The sequence below is a fragment of the Schistocerca piceifrons genome, chromosome 8 (genome assembly GCF_021461385.2).
Source record: "Schistocerca piceifrons isolate TAMUIC-IGC-003096 chromosome 8, iqSchPice1.1, whole genome shotgun sequence".
Taxonomy (NCBI): domain Eukaryota; kingdom Metazoa; phylum Arthropoda; class Insecta; order Orthoptera; family Acrididae; genus Schistocerca; species Schistocerca piceifrons.
In genome coordinates this window covers 143,177,833-143,198,678 of record NC_060145.1, presented here as the reverse complement: position 1 = coordinate 143,198,678, position 20,846 = coordinate 143,177,833, and the positions used below count along the sequence as shown (strand labels likewise).

The following is a 20,846-nucleotide window of genomic DNA, read 5'->3' as shown; positions in this document are numbered from 1 at the left end:
CTTCTTTGGTATACTTTGATTCCGAGGAAGCGAAGGATCATCAACTTGTGAACGTTTTTCTTTTAAACACAATTTCCAAAAGTGTTCAAAACTATCATGCCTTCCATTCAATATACAACCCAAGCCCTCATATATTTTTTTCCAGATCAGCAACGTTTGGATGAGGGCATTGAATTTTTTCATTGACCTTCTCTATTGGGTTCATTGCACAGCAATAAAAACGTAAAAAGAAATAAGTCTCAAATTGTAACATTGACTCAAGGTAGCCTGCACACCTGTAACCTGCCTCTGTTTTGTCTTCTGCAAAAATGTTTCAAAAAACTTTAGAAGTTCTTCAAAATTTTTCAGTATTCTCAAGATACTAGAAGCTCGCATAGTCCACCGAGTCGGGGAAAGGGGTCATAGACCAGCTTGGTCGTTGGCACTCTCACAGCATATGCTCCTGAAAAGTCCCATCCTTTTGTTGGATTCCATTTCGGTGTTTATTAAGTCCTTGGCTAAAGCCGTAATATTCCTGATAGACCTAAGATGGTGGAGACTGTCTACAACTGCCAAGTTTAAACTGTGAGCAGTGCAGTGCACATAACGTGCTTTTGGTTGTATATCCGCCAGCCGGAGTGGCCGTACAGTTCTAGGCTCTACAGTCTGGAGCCGAGCGACCGCTACGGTCGTAGGTTCGAATCCTGCCTCGGGCATGGATGTGTGTGATGTCCTTAGGTTAGTTAGGTTTAATTAGTTCTAAGTTCTAGGCGACTGATAACCCCAGAAGTTAAGTCGCACAGTGCTCAGAGCCATTTGAACCATTTTTTTGTATATCCAAAACTAGCTTTTTTAGTCCTTTGAACTAACCTCTCATATTTGAGGCACTATCATAGCACTGTCCTCTTAAGTTATCCATTGACAAATCAAGGCAAGCAAAAACGTCTTTTAAAATACTACACAGAGTTTGTGATTCAGTGTGGTGGGGGGGTCTCGTATAAGCCAATAAAGTCTTCATTGATGATTAAGGAATCATTGACAGTATGAATAGAAAATGACACTTGTTCGTGAATCGAAGAATCACTTGTTTTGTCAACCATAACAGCTCTCATTTTGAATACTGTGGGACGTCCACTTATACCCCCAATGCCCTAACCAATCTTTAAACTCAGGTATGTCATTCTTTCGGATTTCCAACAATTGAAAAAAATTTGACCTTACATCTTCATGCCCTCTAATTTCTAGTTCTTGTTGACACAGAAATTACAAGGTAGTAAAAATTGTCTCAAGAGCTAAATGGCCTTTCTTCATATCACTATCTAACTGTTCATTCAATGGGGAGGCCACACTTCAGTTAGTGATAGAATTTAGTTTCAGAACACCTTCTTAATGCGTAAACATATTTTCATGAAGACTGAATTTTTCCAAAGCCTTTTCCACTTAGAAAACCCTACAGAAGTAAATGCATCTTCTTTTTTTAAAGAAAATTTTAATAGGTTTTTAGCACCTGCCTCTTTGTAGGTTTTGGAAAAAACTTTTTCGGTAGATGCTTCATATTCTAGACATGTATATTTGATCAACCAAGACTTCTGAAATTATCTTCCCTTACCGGATTGTCCAGGCTTTGGCTGTGAATGGTTCTCACCTGAAGATGACGAAGCAATTGACGACACAATAATTTTTGGAGGTTGACTTGCAGTATCGTCAACTTCCAAGCACGCCTTTTTGGTAACAAATTTATCCATTGCAAACTTAATTCGCTATACACTAAGAGGCTAATGTAAATGAATAAAATATAGTCATATGAAATAATCCACTAGACACTAAAGTCGGAACACTAAACACGTTTGTAGCATGCACTGAATGAAACTATCCCCACTGAATGACTGTGACAGCAGGGTGGGCTTTATATAGCCGTGTTGTCGTAATGTCTCAAAGCGTCAAGGCGACGCAAGGCGGCGGTTTCCAGGCGCTTCTGCTCCAGTCCTTTTGATGTTGCTGCAGCCACAGCCCTGGTCCGCCAGCGCCAGCCTTTACCTGATGGTTCACGCACCAGGACAAATTCTAAGTGTGCCCGTAGCACCGTAACACTATCATGATTCACACCTCTTGTTTTCAGTTAACCTGCTTACTACTGTAATAATTATTTGTTTTAGCTCATTACTGAACGTATTTTAAAAGGTAACTATTGTCACACAAGGAAAATAAAAAATTCCAACATAATTTTGATTTTACAAAGCATAATATAAATAATAATTTTCTTAAATTATTGGGAGGGGGGGGGGGGGGGGGGGCTCTGCCCCCCAACCACCCCATATGAATTTTTGAGGGGCTCGGGCCCCCTCAGGCCCCATGGAGTCGGCGCCTGTGGTATGAGTAGATTACAAGCACAGATGGAAGGTGTATGAAATTAGTTATAACTCTTTTGAAGAAACCATGCATGAATTCACCAGAAATGATTTTAAAATATGTGGGAAATCCCATGAATTGAGATTGTGCACTGGGAGTACACGGACTTGTATTCAGCAGGAAGGTGGTCTAAATTCCCATCTGCTCATTCTGATTTACGTTTCATGGGGTTTCCTTAAATTGCTTAAGGAAAGGTACAGATGGTTCCATTGAAAAATATACAATCAATTTCCTTCCCAAATCTGAGTTCCCTGTCTCTAATGATATGGCTGTAGACAATACATTAAACCCTAATTTTTCTTTTACTTCTGTGGAAAACCTAATCTGGTTGGATGAATGAGGATTTGAATGTCACTCTTTTCTAATACATATCAATATCTTCAACACTGCAGCTACCTAGATTGGATCTTTAGAGAAACACTAAATCAATTGGATAAGGATAGTTCACAAAATTGACTGCATACTTGACACAGGAACCACCTATGAAGTTTTCTGAAAAGACTTAAAGAAATCACAGCAATCTTACCACAGGATGATCACATAGGATGTGAACACTTCCAACAATGAATCTTAGTGTTGCTTCAAAATCATTCTGTTGTCTTATAAGAAAGCAGTGTGGTATAGTGGCTAAAGTGGTAGACCAGTATTAGGGGACAAGATAAGACTGATCTTCCTGTCTGTTCATCATGGCATAGATTTCAAGTGGTTTTCATAAATCACGGTAGTCATGTTCTGAGAGACTTATTTCAACAATCATCTCCATCTCCCATCTACATTACTAAAAGACTTAAAAGGCCACCTGGTCCCAGGTACTGGTAGTTTATTAAACATGTTCCAGGGGCAACCAAAGATAAGGTTTCCAGTACCTCATATAACTGCTGACCAAATTTAAAAAACAATCATAATCTACTCATTAACATATATAATCTTACATTAAAGGTTTAACACAATAAGTCAAGTGTTAGAATTAGAAATTGTGTATATGTTTTGAGATAGAATCTAACACAGCATGAAAATTTCCCAATTTGGTATTTGAGAATGGGAGCACTTCATGACTTCCAACAAATAATTTCCAACCTTTTCGAACCATATTTTTCACTGCCATGCCCCACAAAAAAATTAATACATTTTAGCTGTTCAGCAGAATCAGGAATGATATTTTAACTTATTTCTTCTGAGCCCTAAACTCTATTTGCAATGCATTTTGCAGACAGTATCCACATATACCACTGAATGTACCTGCAAAACTACATTATTGTATGGCACATAGTACAGGAGATGTGATATCAGAAACATTGAGATGCATGAAAAACTAGCTTTATTTCAAACAGAGAGCAAATTACCCAAACTTTACTTGTCCAGTGTTTGATAATGATGATAACACATTAACTCATTTGCAAAGTAATCAGACGTTCGAATTTGTTTTATACATGGAAGTTTGATTCTATAAAGGAATGGGGATGATGCTTATCTAATGAGAAAATATTCAGTTTCTAATAAGTTTGTTATCAGTAGGCACACCCCCCCCCCCCACACACACACACACATACATTTTACAGTTTGATCCAAAGAACCAAGGTATCTCAAAGTTTAAACATAAATTTACTGGGATTTATGTCCACAACATTATTGAAATTATTACTGACAACTTCGGTACAATATTGTACTTTCTACCAAGCCAAAATGGAGGTGGGAAAAAGGGAGTGAAGTTCAAAAAGGAGCATAGGAAGAACGTGTATTTGATCTCTCATGTTTTCTTGGTGTGTTGATTAATGGTGTACTTTCAGTGCCTAATTGAGCCCCCACCCCCACCTCCAGTATTTCAGCAACCTACTCGGAAGTCTTCTTCAAACAGACTGTGTACTGTTGATGTCATGTGTCATGTCACTACTTAGAGTGAAGTTCACCTCCCAGCACCCACTACACTCTGATGCTCATTTATTTTTCTGAGCCTGCCCTGTTATTCCACCAATACATGTTCTCAGCATTTTACATATCTGAGGCATGTTATGGCCAACAATATCTAACTAAATTTAATGCCAGATCCAAAGGCTTGCTTAAATTGTAACTTGCATCCCACTTTACCAAAGTTTTTGATTTCATTGTTTTAATATACTTCTTAATTGCACTGTCGCAGCAACCTGGTGTTTGCACTAACATACTGGTCTCATAGTATTTCATTTCATGGTTATATTCAAGGCAGTATGTATATTTGTTGCACTAGGTAGTAAGGTTGGCTAATGTCAAGCTCAAAAGGAGACAGAATGAATTATGACCTTAGAGGAAGAAGTCTTAAGCAGTAGCTGAACGCTGTTTCTTCTACAAGTTAAAATATCCGACTCGAAAGTAATTGTTATTATAAATTCTTAAGTTTTTATTTTTTACACTGCCTATACAATTGAGCAGTAATGTATCTTTTATATCCAATTCATAATTAAAACTCAAGCTGGTGAAAATGTGCAAAAAAAACTGATTATTTTGCTTTGCATCTAACAAATATTAGTTTTATATTCTCACTGAAATATCCACAACCACTCATGGTGAATGCTTCGTGGTGAATAAAATCTGCTGCAGCTGTAAATTCCTTTATTTGCGTAAAGGTATGTGTACAACCCATGTTTCATGAAACTAATCCCATCTTCAGGTGCTGCTTGTAGCTGTAAATGAAGACTAAGTAGGACACTACACAGAATTGATTAATACTTGTAGGCCCGAAAAGGCTGTAAGTCATTATCAGAAAATACCTCAATTGCATACAACAAAACCAGTCAAGTCATGTAGAAATATTAGCTACTTTATCCAGTAGTATGAGAGAGCATTTGCCAGTGAAGCATGAAAAATGTGGTGTCGACCCATGAAACTCAAAGTAAACAGTACTAAATCCGTAAATATGCACTCACAGTCAAAAAAATATAACCTAACAACTTACTACAAATGGTCTGAGAACACACACACACACACACATACACACACACACACACACACACACACACACACACTCTCTCTCTCTCTCTCTCTCTCTCTCTCTCTCTCCCCCCCCTCTGCTCAGTGGCCACGTGTGAACTAGTGCCAAAAGAACGTGAACAATACGAGGAAATTCTGTTGCCAACATCCACGCCTCACCTCCACACTACCTCACAAAGCAACCCAATACAGATAACACTAAAATTACATCATCATATGAAAGTCCTACAGTTCAGATAAAGCATGTGAAGTGCTATGCAATAAATGCTGTTGTCAGGAAACAGTAATAAAGCAACGGTACAAGATATATTAAATCAAGGAAAAAAATATATATATATACCCAAAATGAAACACAATGGTACAAGATATGTTAAACACACAGAAAACACCAATACCACACATTAAAAACTGTGAGGATGAAGGTGGTGTGACCTATCGCATATGACATATGTACAAAACCAAAAATTGAGCACTAGTTGTATAATTATGAAGCACAAAATCTGAAGTAAGGGCGAAGTCAGGACTAGACATTGTGTAAATTATGTCGTAAATAAACCCCTGAATATCTATTTATTAGGTATGAAACAGATATAAAGAGAAGATGGAGAAAAAAAAGAGGTATCGAAAAACTATGAGACTAATCCCAGTTGACACCACATGCAACCCCTAAAATTCGGGTCAAGATACAACACACAACATTTATATGTAGACAACCATATGCAAAACCTACTTTTACATGTCATGCTGGGTGTACTCAACACACAGTTGTCTGAGCACTTACAACGTAAGTAACATTTTGCAGTTCATCAGCTGGCATTTTGGTTGTTTGTAATGGCATTTATGCCCTGATGTTGACTTTCTCAAGTATATATCGCATCTCAGGGCATTTGTAGTAGGTCATCAGGTTATATTTTTCCATCTATGAGTGCATATTTATGGATTTATTCTTGTTTTTTTTTGGTCAGGCCCTGTTTTCCTTGAATCTTACCAGTTGAACCCATACTTTTCTTGCATGCTCCACACAGGCTCTCTCATACTACCGGATAAATTTATTAATTTTTTTTGCGTGACTTGTACGGTTTTGTTGTACATTATTAAGGTATATCCTAGGGCTGGTTTACTGCTTTAATGGCTATTCTAACGTAAAATAAATAAATTTTAAGTGTGTCCTACTTAGTCTTCATTAATTTTTACAGTAGCATCTGAAGACAGGATTAGTGTCATGAATCCCAGGTGGTGTACATGCTGTTAACCAAGAAAAGGAATATTGAAATTACAACTGCAGTGGATTTTATTCACCTTTAACGAATGTTAGTAAGCCTTAACCAGCTATTTTGCCACATAGCTCGAATGCAAATGATAAGGTCTAGTGACACACAGCCTGCAATAAACTTTTAATGTTTAACTTTAATGCACAATAATGCATTAGCATTAGGAAGTAAACCGTATAAAAACTCCAGTTGTCTCAGATCTAGATTTCTAAAAACAGAATACCACCATCTCATTTCACAGATCAGATGAACGACCAGCGGGTGGATGTCCCCACAGAAACTGCCGTGGTCCAGGTCGCATTCCGTGTGCTGACGGGCGTGGATGCATAACGCCTAATCAGCAGTGTGATGGTCGCAGAGACTGCCGTGATGGTTCAGATGAGACTGGATGCCAACGCTGCCACTCGGAGTTCGAGTTCCAGGTATGACATTAAATGACAGTGGCAGGAAATCTCCATATAACATAATACTTTTGGAGACGTGTAATTTTTCATGAATATTTAAATATGTGAATGTAGTATATGTATGTGACTGAGTTGGATGAGAAATTCTGCCTTGTGCAAAATACCTTTGGAGTTTCACCCAGACATGTTTCAGCACCTTTTGTGCTATCTTCAAGAGGTTACTTTATTTTCTTTCTGTAAAATTCTTGTTATATATTAACATTTACGGAAATCATTTGGTACTTAATACTTAAAGTTGTGAATGAATTGATTGTTGTCAAATATCATACATGGTTTGTTTACAGTTCACTGTTGAGATACGTATTACTGGGTTGATGCAGTATATGTTGTTTATTACAATATGTCTAACGTTCTGGCTGTATAACTTATTTGAAAAAAGTGTGCATGTATGCATTATTTTACATGTGGCTGTATAGTATTCATTTGAAGTGTCATTGGCATTTGGTTTGTGTATGTGTGTGTGTGTGTGTGTGTGTGTGTGTGTGTGTGTCTGTTTTCTGGGCTGGGAGGGTGGGAGAAAGCGAGAGAGGTTGTTGTGGAAAGGCATCTAGAGTGTGTGTTGTGCAGTATGGGGGAGAGGGAAAATGTGTTCTGAGGGTTGATCATGTGACGTTTTGGTGTGGGGGTGTATTGCGTATTGAATCGGAGACCTAGAAACGATGGAGACGCTTCATTCCCACTGTAGCCCTCAGTGGTTCACAACCCCACAACAGGCTACAGCAGTGCACGCACCCCACCACTGCCCCAAACCAAACCCCGGGTTACTGTGCGGTTAGGCCCCCAGTGGACTCCCTGCAAACGTCTCATACCAGACGAGTGTAACTCCAAATGTTTGTGTGGTAGAGTAATTACGGTATACATGTATGTGGAGACAGTGTTTGCGCAGTAGTTACCAACATAGTGTAACTGAGGTGGAATAAGGGGAACCAGTATGCATTCGCCTTAAAAACATCCACAGGCTGGCCAGCACACCGGACCTCGACACTAACCTGCTGGGCAGATTCGTGTCGGGGAGCAGCATGCCTTCCCGCTCAAGAAGCAGCACGTTTCACCATGCAGCCAGCTGGGCAGGCTGGTATGGGTGTTATTTACATAGTTCAATTGTCGCAAAGAGAGCTTTATTGCACAGTGATGCGTATTCATTTAGTACTTTCTTTTCTTGGGCTATTGATCTTTGGATGTGATAGTTTTCTTATTAATTTTTGGTATAGGCTGTTACTGGTTGTAAGAATCTTTAAGTCAGTTTCAATGTTTTTGGGTGGTGATTCTGTGCTATTAAGTGATCTACAAATGTTGAGTGTGAGCTATTGCTTTTCAGTGCCCTGAGATGTTCTGTGTACCTGGTTCTCAAATTCCTGCATGTTTGGCTCCCACATGCAGATTGAATGCAATTGCAACTTAGTTGGTATATACCAGACTGGTTGTATTTGTCAGCATTGCTAGGATTTCTTCCAAGTCTGTTTTGTATTCTGTATGCAATACACTAATGAAACAAGGACTAAATATAGCATACAGAACCAACAATACAACAGAAAACAGACTTTTAACAATTGTGGCAATGAGGTGGAAAATATGGTCCAAGGAAATAGTTTCTTTCAAAACCCTTACAATTTTGCCCAAGTGTGAAAGGCAGTTACCCTCCTAATTAGTTAACCTGAGAAATTTACAATGTCACCAGTTTATAATTTTTGCAAGTTTGAACTAACACTTTTGTTTTTATGTATTAATGTTACCTAATATACACTATGGTTCCCAAAAAGTTGACTGCCATTTTAACATGAGGAAATTAAAATAGATGTTTAATCCACATATGTATGAATTACAACTGCCAATCCAAAATTACAAATAATTGTGAGCAGCTTGTTTATAACCACATATTAATTGCATAAATTATGCTTCAAAATAAACCTACATGTCAAGAGCGGTAGAGCCTACAAAATTTATAAGGCTCTGCATTTAGTATTCTACAGACAGCTCGCTACTGGACACACTAATTTTGTGTCACTTATAAGTAATGTGATAGCACTTTTATGAACTTACAGTTTAACTTACCTTTGATCATCAGCTGCAAAGTTTTCATGCTATGTTCCACAATAACTGATACTGAATGTATACCGGAAAGGGCAGCACGAATATTCACAGATTTATTTCACCACTGGGAGCGTGTTACAGAGATGCTGAAGAAACTGAAATGGCAGACTCTTGAAGACAGATGTGAACTATCCCAAAAAAGCCTACTTACAAAGTTTCAAAGGCTAACTTCAAATGATGACTCTACGAGCATACTACTTGTTTCCATCGGGAACTTGAGGGCAATCTTAGATTATTTACAGCACGCATTCATTAAAACAATAATTCTTGCCACATCCCATATTTGAAAGGAAAGAAAAGCAGCACTAACAACTGGTACAAGGCGATGTATGCTCTGTCATACACTTCACAGTGGTTTGGAGAGAAATGATGTAGGTGTAGAACTGGTTTCAGCTGAGGAAGAAAGATTAGGACTTAATGTCCTATTGACAATGAGATCAAGAGAGAGGCATCAAAAACCCAGAGTGGATGTGGAAAGGAAAAGAAATCGTCCATGTTTGTTTCAAAGGAATCATCCCAGTAGTTATTTTATGAAGGTTATTCAGAAAGTAGGGAACGTTTCCATCTGACGCAGCTAGGTACACGCCGATCGCGTATATTTTGGTATGTGCGTGCTCGGCAGCTCAGTCGGTATCCATCCGTGACAGCGGGAACATCTCTATGTATCTGGTTTTTTCGATATTTGAATTTGAAATGTGCACTGCAATCGAAAATCCCACCTGTTGTGAGGTGCGGTTGTGATATGGTTTTGTTGGCAAAAAAACCTATAACCTATAGAAATTTATCATGAACTGTGCAAAGTGTACGGAAACAATGTAATGAGCGAATGTTTCGTCCGGAAATGGTGCATTCGGTTTAAAAATGGCCGAACCAACGTTCATGATGAGGATGGATGCCCGACCATTGTGATTTGTTCAAGCCAATTATTATCTGCAATTTAGTTATATTTTTGTTTATTTTGGTAGTACTGTCTTTTACGTTGATGATGCAGGCTTTGTTTATTTTTTGTTATATCTTTGCAATTTTCAAGCTGCTAGGTTAGTTTCGTCAATGCTCCACTGTCCATTTGCACCAAAGAAGAGCAATGTTCAGTGATCCGTTTTTTGTTTTGTAGTCGGAAGTGGCCGAACTTCATCAAAGGCTTTCGGTGCAGTACGAGAGCAGTGTTTTGCCACAAAGGAGTGTCTATGAATGGATTGAAAAATTCCACAATAGTCGCACAAGTGTTATGCACGATGAAGGAGCCGGATGACCGCTTACCACCACAAATGAAGAAACCATTGAGCGTTCATGTGAAATGATTCTCTTAGACAGACGATCAACTATTGACGAAGTGGCACATCGTCTGCAAATTAGTTATGGTTCTGCCTACGAAATCATCCACAACAGACTTGGGTTTCATAGTTTGTGCAAGATGGGTCCCAAAACAACTCACACATTTGCATAAACAAAAGTGCTTGGACATCTGCAAAAAGCATTTGGATCGCTGTGGTAACGAAGGGGAGAACTTCTTAGACAGGATCATTACTGGTAACGAAACATGGATCCATCATTACGAGCCAAAGAGTAAACGGCAGAGTATGGAATGGAAACATCCAAATTCGCAGTGCAAGAAAAAATTCAAGACCCAACCGTTCGCAGGAAAACTGATGCTTACAGTTTTTTTAGGATGCACAGGTCATGTACTGGAACATTATGGGGAAAGGGGCACAACAATAAACAGTGTACGTCACAGTGAGATGCTTACAGCCAGGCTAAAACCTGCAATTTGAAGTAAATGCCAAGGATTGCTGTCAAAAGATGTTGTGTTGTTGCACGACGATGCCCGTCCGCATACTGCTGCCCACGCTGCTGAAACGTTCCAGAAACTCAAATTTGAAGTACTGGATAATCCTCCATATAGTCCTGATCTTGCCCCTTATGGCTTGTTTGGTCCATTCAAACAGGCCTTGGACGAAGCAGTTCATTCCTGGCTCGCAGCTCAACTGAGAACCTTCTTTTATGAGGGCATCAGGAAGCTTGTACAATGATGAACCCAGTGCGTTGAAATGCAAGGAGAGTATGTCGAAAAATGATGTTCTTGTAAGTTTCCTATTTGATTACAATAAAATTTTATAACTACTTTGCGGATAATAATTGACTTACTCTCATATGTAGTTTTGCTAATATTAACTTACATACTACGCCAAACTAGATGTTCCACTTGTTTCCTGGTACATCAACGGAAAACACAGTCGTTTAAAACAACTTGATTATCAAAAGCTTCCAGAAAGCATTTCTAACTCTACCAGTATGCTGTGATTCACATATCCACTAAAGAGAGCATAACATTATTTGTTTTCTGTCAATAAACTTATATGACATTAGGCAAAATTGCCTATTTCCATTGAGGCTCTCAAATGGGACAAATACCAATCCCTAATTGTAGCTCAAAGTGAGCAAAGCTTCAGTTCTGTTGATTTTTACATTGATGAGGTATATGACAAATCTAGGAATGCCACAGAACTCTTAAATAATTTTTTGAAGTAAAACAATAAATATGCACAACAATAAACATGTAGACACAATAAATATGTAGACACAATAAATATGTAGACACAATAAATATGTAGACACAATAAATATGTAGAATTGCAACTTTTTTTTTAAAACTTAACTTCAGCTCTAACTGCTGGAATTGCTTGAGCTACAGTGGTGTGTACAAGGCAAAATGTAGAGATGAAAGAATACTTTCTGTTGTCAGCAGTGTGCTGTCTGTGTCTTTCCCAAACCACTACCACCTATTTTCTCCTCTGCCAACTGACATCAATAGGGTATGCACTACTAGGGGCCAAGGGGCCACTGTTTATGCTTCCAGTACTTTCATTATCACTTGTTAAAGTAATATTTTGTGTTTTCTTTATGTCAGTCATAATGAACAACGAAAGGGTAAAAAAGTTGTCACTGTATATGCACTAACATGAAGTTCATCAAGTGTTCAATGTGCACCTCACTGACAGATGTGGCAGAATGGCTCTGTTGGGTAGTACCTCACATGGCCTACTCTCTCTTGCTATTATACATCACTAAACATTCTTGCTTGTACAGTAATCTAGCTATGGGTTGCCCTCGACAAACTCTCCAAAACAACTGAATTTCCTGTAGCACTTCAAATGTTTACAACCTCCTGCTTCATTATCATAACCAAAATGAATTATTTGAAGTTTTTCTGTAGCATCTTTACATATTTTCCTTTGGCATATCCTTTATGATTTGCTCCAGAAAATGCTCACACAGTACTGTTGCATACACAATCTGATGCCTTTCTCTTGAAATTTAAATGGCCACAGCTACAGTTTTTTATAGCAACAGTGTTGATTTCATTCATAAGAGACAATCATACCAATTACCTTTTCAACTGGTGGTAATTATGTGCTGTACATAACTGGACTGAACTCATTTCATTTATGTTTCCAGTGTCACAACAAACGCTGTGTACCACAAGCATGGTTATGTGATGGCCAAGCAGACTGTGAAGATGGAGAAGATGAGAATTATTACAACTGCAGAGAGCATTTCACACTTCAGCGCGTAATACAGCCACTGTTATTTGCAGCCAATTTGTAAGCTGGTTGTACAGAAAGTAGCATGGTTTGTGCTCAAGAGATGGTCTACTGAAATACTATACATATTTTGAACAATAGCTCATTATTTTTGGCATTTATTTCAATACACAAAATATAAATACATAACAGTTACATCAAACAATGCATACAATAAACAGAGTAGTAAGTTTTAACAGTATTGGTCACTGAAGCAACTGCCCAAAGAGTTATGCTTGTGTGCAGGCAGAAAGAAGTACGAACTTTACTGCTCATAGTAGAGTAGAACTGCAGGTACACTCCACTGCAATACATTACTGACAGTGGGTGAATTATTAGCGTAAATATTGAATGTCTAAGGTGGTAATTCCAATCTGTTACTTATCAATAATCTTTCTAACTGATCACCCCAAATACCATCTTACATTTCGTTTCAGTATACACTTTTCAACACAGTTTTCTATGGAAAATACATTTATTTAGAAACATTTTAGTCCCTTCAAAGGATGAAATATAATGGAGATGTTACTTGTTGCTGTTATTTCTTTCATTATATTCTAGACCAATTCCACTGGATTTATATTTCAGTAATATGGAAGTAATCATAGACTAGAAAACTTCATTTTTCTTTTTTTCTCCCCAACTATAACACCACCTTCTTTTGAAAAATTTCCTACACAGTGACTTCAGTTAATGCTGTTTATTGTCATCTTTTATATGAAAGGGGTCTTACTGATCATATGCCTCAACCATTTATTTTCTGTCTAATGCACTGACTGTCCATTTGCTGGTGATATTCATTCTTGCTTGATCATCTTAGATGCTGTGCCACCATCTGCTTCTGAACCTTCCTCTTGGTTGCATTCCATCCATTTCTCTAAAGAATGCTATATTAGGTAGTCTCAATAATTTTATTGCATGACCGGCACAGCACAACTTTCTCTTCTTCAGCATCTAAAGTTGTTATTTTTTCCTAGTTTAACATTCACAAATTGTGACCAACACTGTAGTAGAATAATATGTAGAAGAAAATTCTGAGTTAACTGTAAAATGTTCTTTTAGCAGCTGTTAAATGTGTATCTATTTCTGTGTCTGTCTGTTGTCCTTAGGAAGAGTCCTTAACTATTTGCAGTTGTGCACTTTCTTGAAGATTAATCCATCTACAGCGAAGGGTGCATCAATTTATTTTTCCTGTTCACCCTTTTATTAAAGTCCTCGAACTACTACCAAAAATCACACATTAACTGAGATTTTCAAATGAAACTAGCTTCATCTCTGCAACGCACCAAAGTAGCACTCCAAATGGTACCTCAATTCACAGAAATTTCTGGAATTTTTTTGTTAAGGCAGCAAATCTTTACTATAGGGTGGATATAAATCTGAGTCTTAGTTGTCTCTGTATGGCAATTTTTTATGCTTATTTGCATTCTACAACAGTACACACAGAAGTGCTGCCCATTGTTCATAGCATGTTACAATTATTCAGAGGACAATGCTTTAACCAAAGATACAGATTTTAGTTTTCTTTTGATATAGAAGATATCTATGTGGCATTAAAAAATCAACTTCACTATCTTTTCTAATGCTGTCCAGCAGTATCCTTCACAGTCTACTCATGTTTCTGTAAAAATTAGCAACCCCTTCCACAGTGTTCGGTAATGATGTGGTGAGAGCTTTGCTGTCTGCTCTTTAAAGAATTTGAATACATTTTACATAATATTTATATTCAGAAGTCACATTTTCTGTGGTATTTTCTTCACTGGCATCTCCAGTTTCGCCATTTATGTAACAGTTTTTGCAAACATTAGTGTATCATACTAGTCTCTGTAGCACATAGAACATGTCAACTGCAGTTTTTGAGATATGCTCCCCCCACCCCCAACCCAGTCTCTCCACACTCCTTCACCTCATAAGTCCTTTGTAGCTTGCACCATTAGTTCCAATAAATGTTGCTGGAAATGCTTCGTCAGACGTGTTGAGCCACCTGAAGGAAAAAAAAAAAAAAAAGTTTTGATAAACTATATAAACATATTTGCTTTACTAAATCCAGCCTAGACAAAACTGTCTCACAAAATTGCCACTTCATGTTTCATTTTGTTCACACGAATGGTGGTCACATATGGACCGATTTAACATGTTGCAATCAATTACAAGGTATCCAGTTGTCAGCATAGACAGGTGTCACTTAGAATAATAATTTCTTTTCAATGCTTACTTGTTATCAGTTGGAAATTATTCAGTCATCATCAGCTTCTGCAATAGGTGTACACTGTAAAATAAATAAATCAAAATAAATCAGCTGTCAGCTAAACAAAATATATTTTAACTTCCAACACACTATTTTAACTCTCTCTCTCTCTCTCACACACACACACACACACACACACACACACACAACACAGAGAGAGAGAGAGAGAGAGAGAGAGAGAGAGAGAGAGAGGAGGGAGGGGGGGAGGGGAGGGCGGGGCAGAGGGAGTTAGGAGAAGGAGAGTTACAGGGAGGGAGGGGGCATGGCATGAAGGGCGGTGCGGTGCAGTACAGTCTGGATTCTCGACAACGTAAAAAGAAGCAAGGTGGGAAAGTAGAATAAACTATGAGACAATACCAATTTCAGGCAACAACAAAGAATGTCAACAATGCACGAGAAATATCTGAATATACTGGGCGATTCAAAAAGAAAGAACAGATTTCAGTTGTTTAATGGCAAACTACGAAAAATAGAAACACATTGCACATGCCACTGGATAGAAGAAAGTTCGAAGTTTTATGTTCACACACACACACACACACACACACACACACACACACACTATATCGTACACTCAACATGAGCACGATGCATTGCTTGAGAAACTTCAAAATGGCAGACCATTTCATCCAAGCACAAATCATAAGCTCCCTGTTTACTGAAAATTCAATTTCTCAGCTCCTCAAGAGTAGCTGCCATAGGTGGGACAAACACTCTGTCTTATGTACCTACACAGAAAAAGAAAAAAAAAATTGCAAGGCGTTAGGTCTGGTGACCTGGGGGGTCAAAAGCAATTTATTTTATTTATTCATGTCAGAAGCATCACCAAGTTACATGTTAAAGCGAGTAGAACATTCACATATAAAATACATACAAAAAAATGTAACATTGCCAAATGCAATAAAAAAGATCTTGTTGTCCACCTCTTTCAATCCAACATTGTGTGATGGTGTTGCTAAAATATCGCAGCACTTAAAGATGAAAGTGAGGTGAGCCACTGTCATGCATTAAAATGAAATCATTGGAATCTTCATGAAGTTGACGTTCCAAGCCCTCCTCTTCTGAGGTGCTCCATGTGAACATATCTTGGATAAGCTCAACATTTCCACCTTAGATGCATGGCTGACCAGTGCTCTTCCTTTTGCATACAGACCTTTATATGCCAGTCATAAATCTGCTTGTGCAGAGGCAGCTTCTTGCTGACTCAATGGCAGAATGCACGTTGCAGTTGAACAGTGGACTGACTTTGTGCAGAACTCCAACAAATACAATGATTTCTCTTGTGGGGTAGTTGCCATGTTAGTAAAAACAAACAAGAGCACAGCCATGTCAAAACTTTGAACCTTCCTCTATCCAGTGACATGAGCACTGTGTTTCTATCTGCTCTAGTTTGTCTGTAATAGGCAATCAAGATCTGCTCTTTCTTTTTTAATCAACTTGTACTTATGTTTTGACTTAACTGTGTCACTGCTGTAATAAATGGGAAAAACCTTAACCTTTTTTTTTTTAGTCATCAGTCTTTGACTGGTTTGATGGAGTATGCCATGAATTCCTCTCCAACTCAGAGTAGCACTTGCAATCTACATCCTCAATTATTTGCAGGATGCATTGCAATCTCTGTCTTCTTCTACAGTTTTTACACTCTACAGTTCCCTCTAGTGCCATGGACGGCATTCCGATATCTTAACAGATGTTGTAATAAGCTGTACCTTCTTGTTTTCAGTGTTTTCCGTTTATTCCTTTCCTCCCTGGTTCTGCATAGAACCTCTTCATTACTTACCTTATCAACCCACCTAATTTTCAACATTCGTCTGTAGCACCACATCTCAAATCCTTCAATTCTCTTCTGTTCAGGTTTTCCCACAGTCCACGTTTCACCACCACACAATGCTGTGTTCCAAATGTACATTCTCAGAAATTTCTTCCTCAGATTAAGGCCTATCTTTGATACTAGTAGATTCCTCTCGGCCAGGAATGCTCTTTTTCCCAGTGTTAGTCTGCTTTTGATGTCCTCCTTGCTCCATCCATCATGGGTTATTTCACTACCTATGTAGCAGAATTCCTTAACTTCATCTACTTTCTGACAATCAATCATTATGTCAAGATTTTTGCTGTTCTCATTACTCTTATCTTTCTTCAATTAACTCTCAATCCATATTCTGTGCTCAGGAGACTGTTTATTCCATTCAGCAGATCTTTTAATTCTTCTTCACTTTCACTGAGCATAGCAATGTCATCAGTGAATCTTTTCATTGATATCCTTTCACCCTGAATTTTAATTCTGCTCTTAAACCTTTCTTTTATTTCCATTACTGCTTCCTTAGATGTGCATATTGAACAGTAGGGGCGAAAGACTACATCCCTGTCTTACACCCTTTTTCATCCAAGTACTTCGTTCTTGATCTTCCACTCTTATTATTCCCTTTTGGCGCTTGTATATTTTTTATATTACCCATCTCTCCCTATAGCTTACCCCGATTTTACTCAAAATTTCATACACCTTGCTCCATTTGGCACTGATACATCCTATGAACGTGTCTTTATTTTTCTTTACTCTTGCTTCCATTATTAACTGTAATGTTAGAACTACTCCACTGGTGTCTTTACTTTTCATAAAGCCAAACTGATTGTCATCAAACACATGCTCAGTTTTCTTTTCCATTCTTCTTTATACTATTCTTGTCAGCAACTCAGATGTATGAGCTGTTAAGTTGATTGTATGATAATTCTTGCACTTGTCAACTCTTTCAGTCTTCAGAATTGTGTGGATGATATTTTTCCAAAAGTCGGATGGTGTATTGACAGACTCGCACATTCCCCCAGTGATTTTAGGGATTCTGATGGAATGTTATCCATCCTTTCTGTTTTATTTAATCTTAAATCTCCCAATGCTCTCTCAAATTCTGAATCTAACACTAGATCCCTCGTCTCTTCCCTATCGACTTCTGCTTCTTCTTCTTCTTCTTCAATCACAGCAGACAAGTCTTCCACCTCACAGAGGCCTTCAATGTACTCTTTCCATCTACCCACTCTCTCCTCTCTCTAGACTATGCAAACAGATTTCTTTCATCTACAAGATACAGGATACATAACAAAAGGAAATAATGTCTGGATGGGTATAAGAAATAAAATGTGACACGATCTGTTGCCTTGATCAAGAAAGAGAGACTACATAATGTCTGAACAGAAATTAATAATGGAGTGAAACACAAGATTCAAATTCAAAAAGGTACAGTTATGTAATTAAAAAGAAACATACACTGGTAGAAGGAAGTTACATGGGGGAGCATACAAGCAGTAAGGGAAGTGGTGCAAGAACAGTAAGAATAGAAGAGTAATGAGATGACAGAACACAATCGTAAAGGGGAAAAAATACTGGAGATCAATAAGAAGTAATAAAAGAGAAATGGGAGATATATGCAACAAAAAATAAGATCTGGTCTACAGTGAGACTACATAAATGATGGAAACAAAAAATTTCCACCCATGAAGACTGGACAACTGTAAGAGATGTTGTTGTTGTTGTTGTTGTGGTCTTCAGTCCTGAGACTGGTTTGATGCAGCTCTCCATGCTACTCTATCCTGTGCAAGCTCCTTCATCTCCCAGTACCTACTGCAGCCTACATCCTTCTGAATCTGCTTAGTGTATTCATCTCTTGGTCTCCCTCTACGATTTTTACCCTCCACGCTGCACTCCAATACTAAATTGGTGATCCCTTGATGCCTCAGAACATGTCCTACCAAACGATCCCTTCTTCTGGTCAAGTTGTGCCACAAATTTCTCTTCTCCCCAATTCTATTCAATACCTCCTAATTAGTTATATGATCTACCCATCTAATCTTCAGCATTCTTCTGTAGCACCACATTTCAAAAGATTCTATTCTCTTCTTGTCCAAACTTAGTTATCGTCCATGTTTCACTTCCATACATGGCAACACTCCATACGAATACTTTCAGAAATGACTTCCTGACACTTAAATCAATACACGATGTTAACAAATTTCTCTTCTTGAGAAACGCTTTCCTTGCCATTGCCAGTCTACATTTTATATCCTGTCTGCTTCGACCATCATCAGTTATTTTGCTCCCCAAATAGCAAACTTCCTTTACTACTTTAAGTGCCTCATTTCCTAATCTAATTCCCTCAGCATCACCCGACTTAATTCGACTACATTCCATTATCCTTGTTTTGCTTTTGTTGATGTTCATCTTATATCCTCCTTTCAAGACACTGTCCATTCCATTCAACTGCTCTTCCAAGTCCTTTGCTGTCTCTGACAGAATTACAATGTCATCGGCGAACCTCAAAGTTTTTATTTCTTCTCCATGAATTTTAATACCTACTCTGAATTTTTCTTTTGTTTCCTTTACTGCTTGCTCAATATACAGATTGAACAACATCGGGGAGAGGCTACAACCCTGTCTTACTCCCTTCCCAACCACTGCTTCCCTTTCATGTCCCTCGACTCTTATAACTGCCATCTGGTTTCTGTACAAATTGTAAATAGCCTTTCGCTCCCTGTATTTTACCCCTGCCACCTTTAGAATTTGAAAGAGAGTATTCCAGTCAACATTGTCAAAAGCTTTCTCTAAGTCTACAAATGCTAGAAACGTAGGTTTGCCTTTCCTTAATCTTTCTTCTAAGATAAGTCGTAAGGTCAGTATTGCCTCACGTGTTCCAGTGTTTCTACGGAATCCAAACTGATCTTCCCCGAGGTTGGCTTCTACTAGTTTTTCCATTCGTCTGTAAAGAATTCGTGTTAGTATTTTGCAGCTGTGACTTATTAAACTGATAGTTCGGTAATTTTCACATCTGTCAACACCTGTTTTCTTTGGGATTGGAATTATTATATTCTTCTTGAAGTCTGAGGGTATTTCGCCTGTTTCATACATCTTGCTCACCAGATGGTAAAGTTTTGTCAGGACTGGCTCTCCCAAGGCCATCAGTAGTTCCAATGGAATGTTGTCTACTCCGGGGGCCTTGTTTCGACTCAGGTCTTTCAGTGCTCTGTCAAACTCTTCACGCAGTATCACATCTCCCATTTCATCTTCATCTACATCCTCTTCCATTTCCATAATATTGTCCTCAAGTACATCGCCCTTGTATAGACCCTCTATAGACTCCTTCCACCTTTCTGCTTTCCCTTCTTTGCTTAGAACTGGGTTTCCATCTGAGCTCTTGATATTCATACAAGTCGTTCTCTTATCTCCAAAGGTCTCTTTAATTTTCCTGTAGGCAGTATCTATCTTACCCCTAGTGAGATAGGCCTCTACATCCTTACATTTGTCCTCTAGCCATCCATGCTTAGCCATTAGCACTTCCTGTCGATCTCATTTTTGAGACGTTTGTATTCCTTTTTGCCTGCTTCATTTACTGCATTTTTATATTTTCTCCTTTCATCAATTAAATTCAATATTTCTTCTGTTACCCAAGGATTTCTACTAGCCCTCATCTTTTTACCTACTTGATCCTCTGCTGCCTTCGCTACTTCATCCCTCAAAGCTACCCATTCTTCTTCTACGTACTGAATTTCTTTCCCCCATTCCTGTCAATTGTTCCCTTATGCTCTCCCTGAAACTCTGTACAACCTCTGGTTCTTTCAGTTTATACAGGTCCCATCTCCTTAAATTCCCACCTTTTTGCAGTTTCTTCAGTTTTAATCTACAGGTCATAACCAATAGATTGTGGTCAGAGTCCACATCTTCCCCTGGAAATGTCTTACAATTTAAAACCTGGTTCCTAAATCTCTGTCTTACCATTATATAATCTATCTGATATCTTTTAGTATCTCCAGGGTTCTTCCATGTATACAACCTTCTTTCATGATTCTTAAACCA

At 38.3% G+C, this 20,846-nt stretch overlaps 2 protein-coding genes across 9 annotated transcripts in view; one reads left to right on the top strand and one right to left on the bottom strand.

Annotated features, from left to right (window-relative positions):
* The window catches only part of LOC124711275 (low-density lipoprotein receptor-like), a 78,187-nt gene extending 65,327 nt beyond the window's left edge, over positions 1–12,860 (top strand). Inside the window, exons 5-6 of the mRNA XM_047241269.1 lie at positions 6,865–7,045; positions 12,635–12,860. Of these exons, the coding sequence (XP_047097225.1) occupies positions 6,865–7,045; positions 12,635–12,784 (331 nt within the window). The 3' untranslated portion in view covers positions 12,785–12,860. The remainder of the gene's footprint in view (positions 1–6,864; positions 7,046–12,634) is intronic.
* A 2-nt stretch (positions 12,861–12,862) lies between these two features.
* The window catches only part of LOC124711274 (cell cycle checkpoint protein RAD1-like), an 80,810-nt gene continuing 72,826 nt past the window's right edge, over positions 12,863–20,846 (bottom strand). For all 8 annotated transcript variants that reach the window (XM_047241264.1, XM_047241263.1, XM_047241262.1 and 5 more), the window contains 2 exons: positions 14,975–15,028; positions 12,863–14,743 (listed from right to left, as the gene is read on the bottom strand). In XM_047241264.1, coding sequence (XP_047097220.1) covers positions 14,996–15,028 — 33 coding nt within the window. In that variant the 3' untranslated portion in view covers positions 12,863–14,743; positions 14,975–14,995. The remainder of the gene's footprint in view (positions 14,744–14,974; positions 15,029–20,846) is intronic.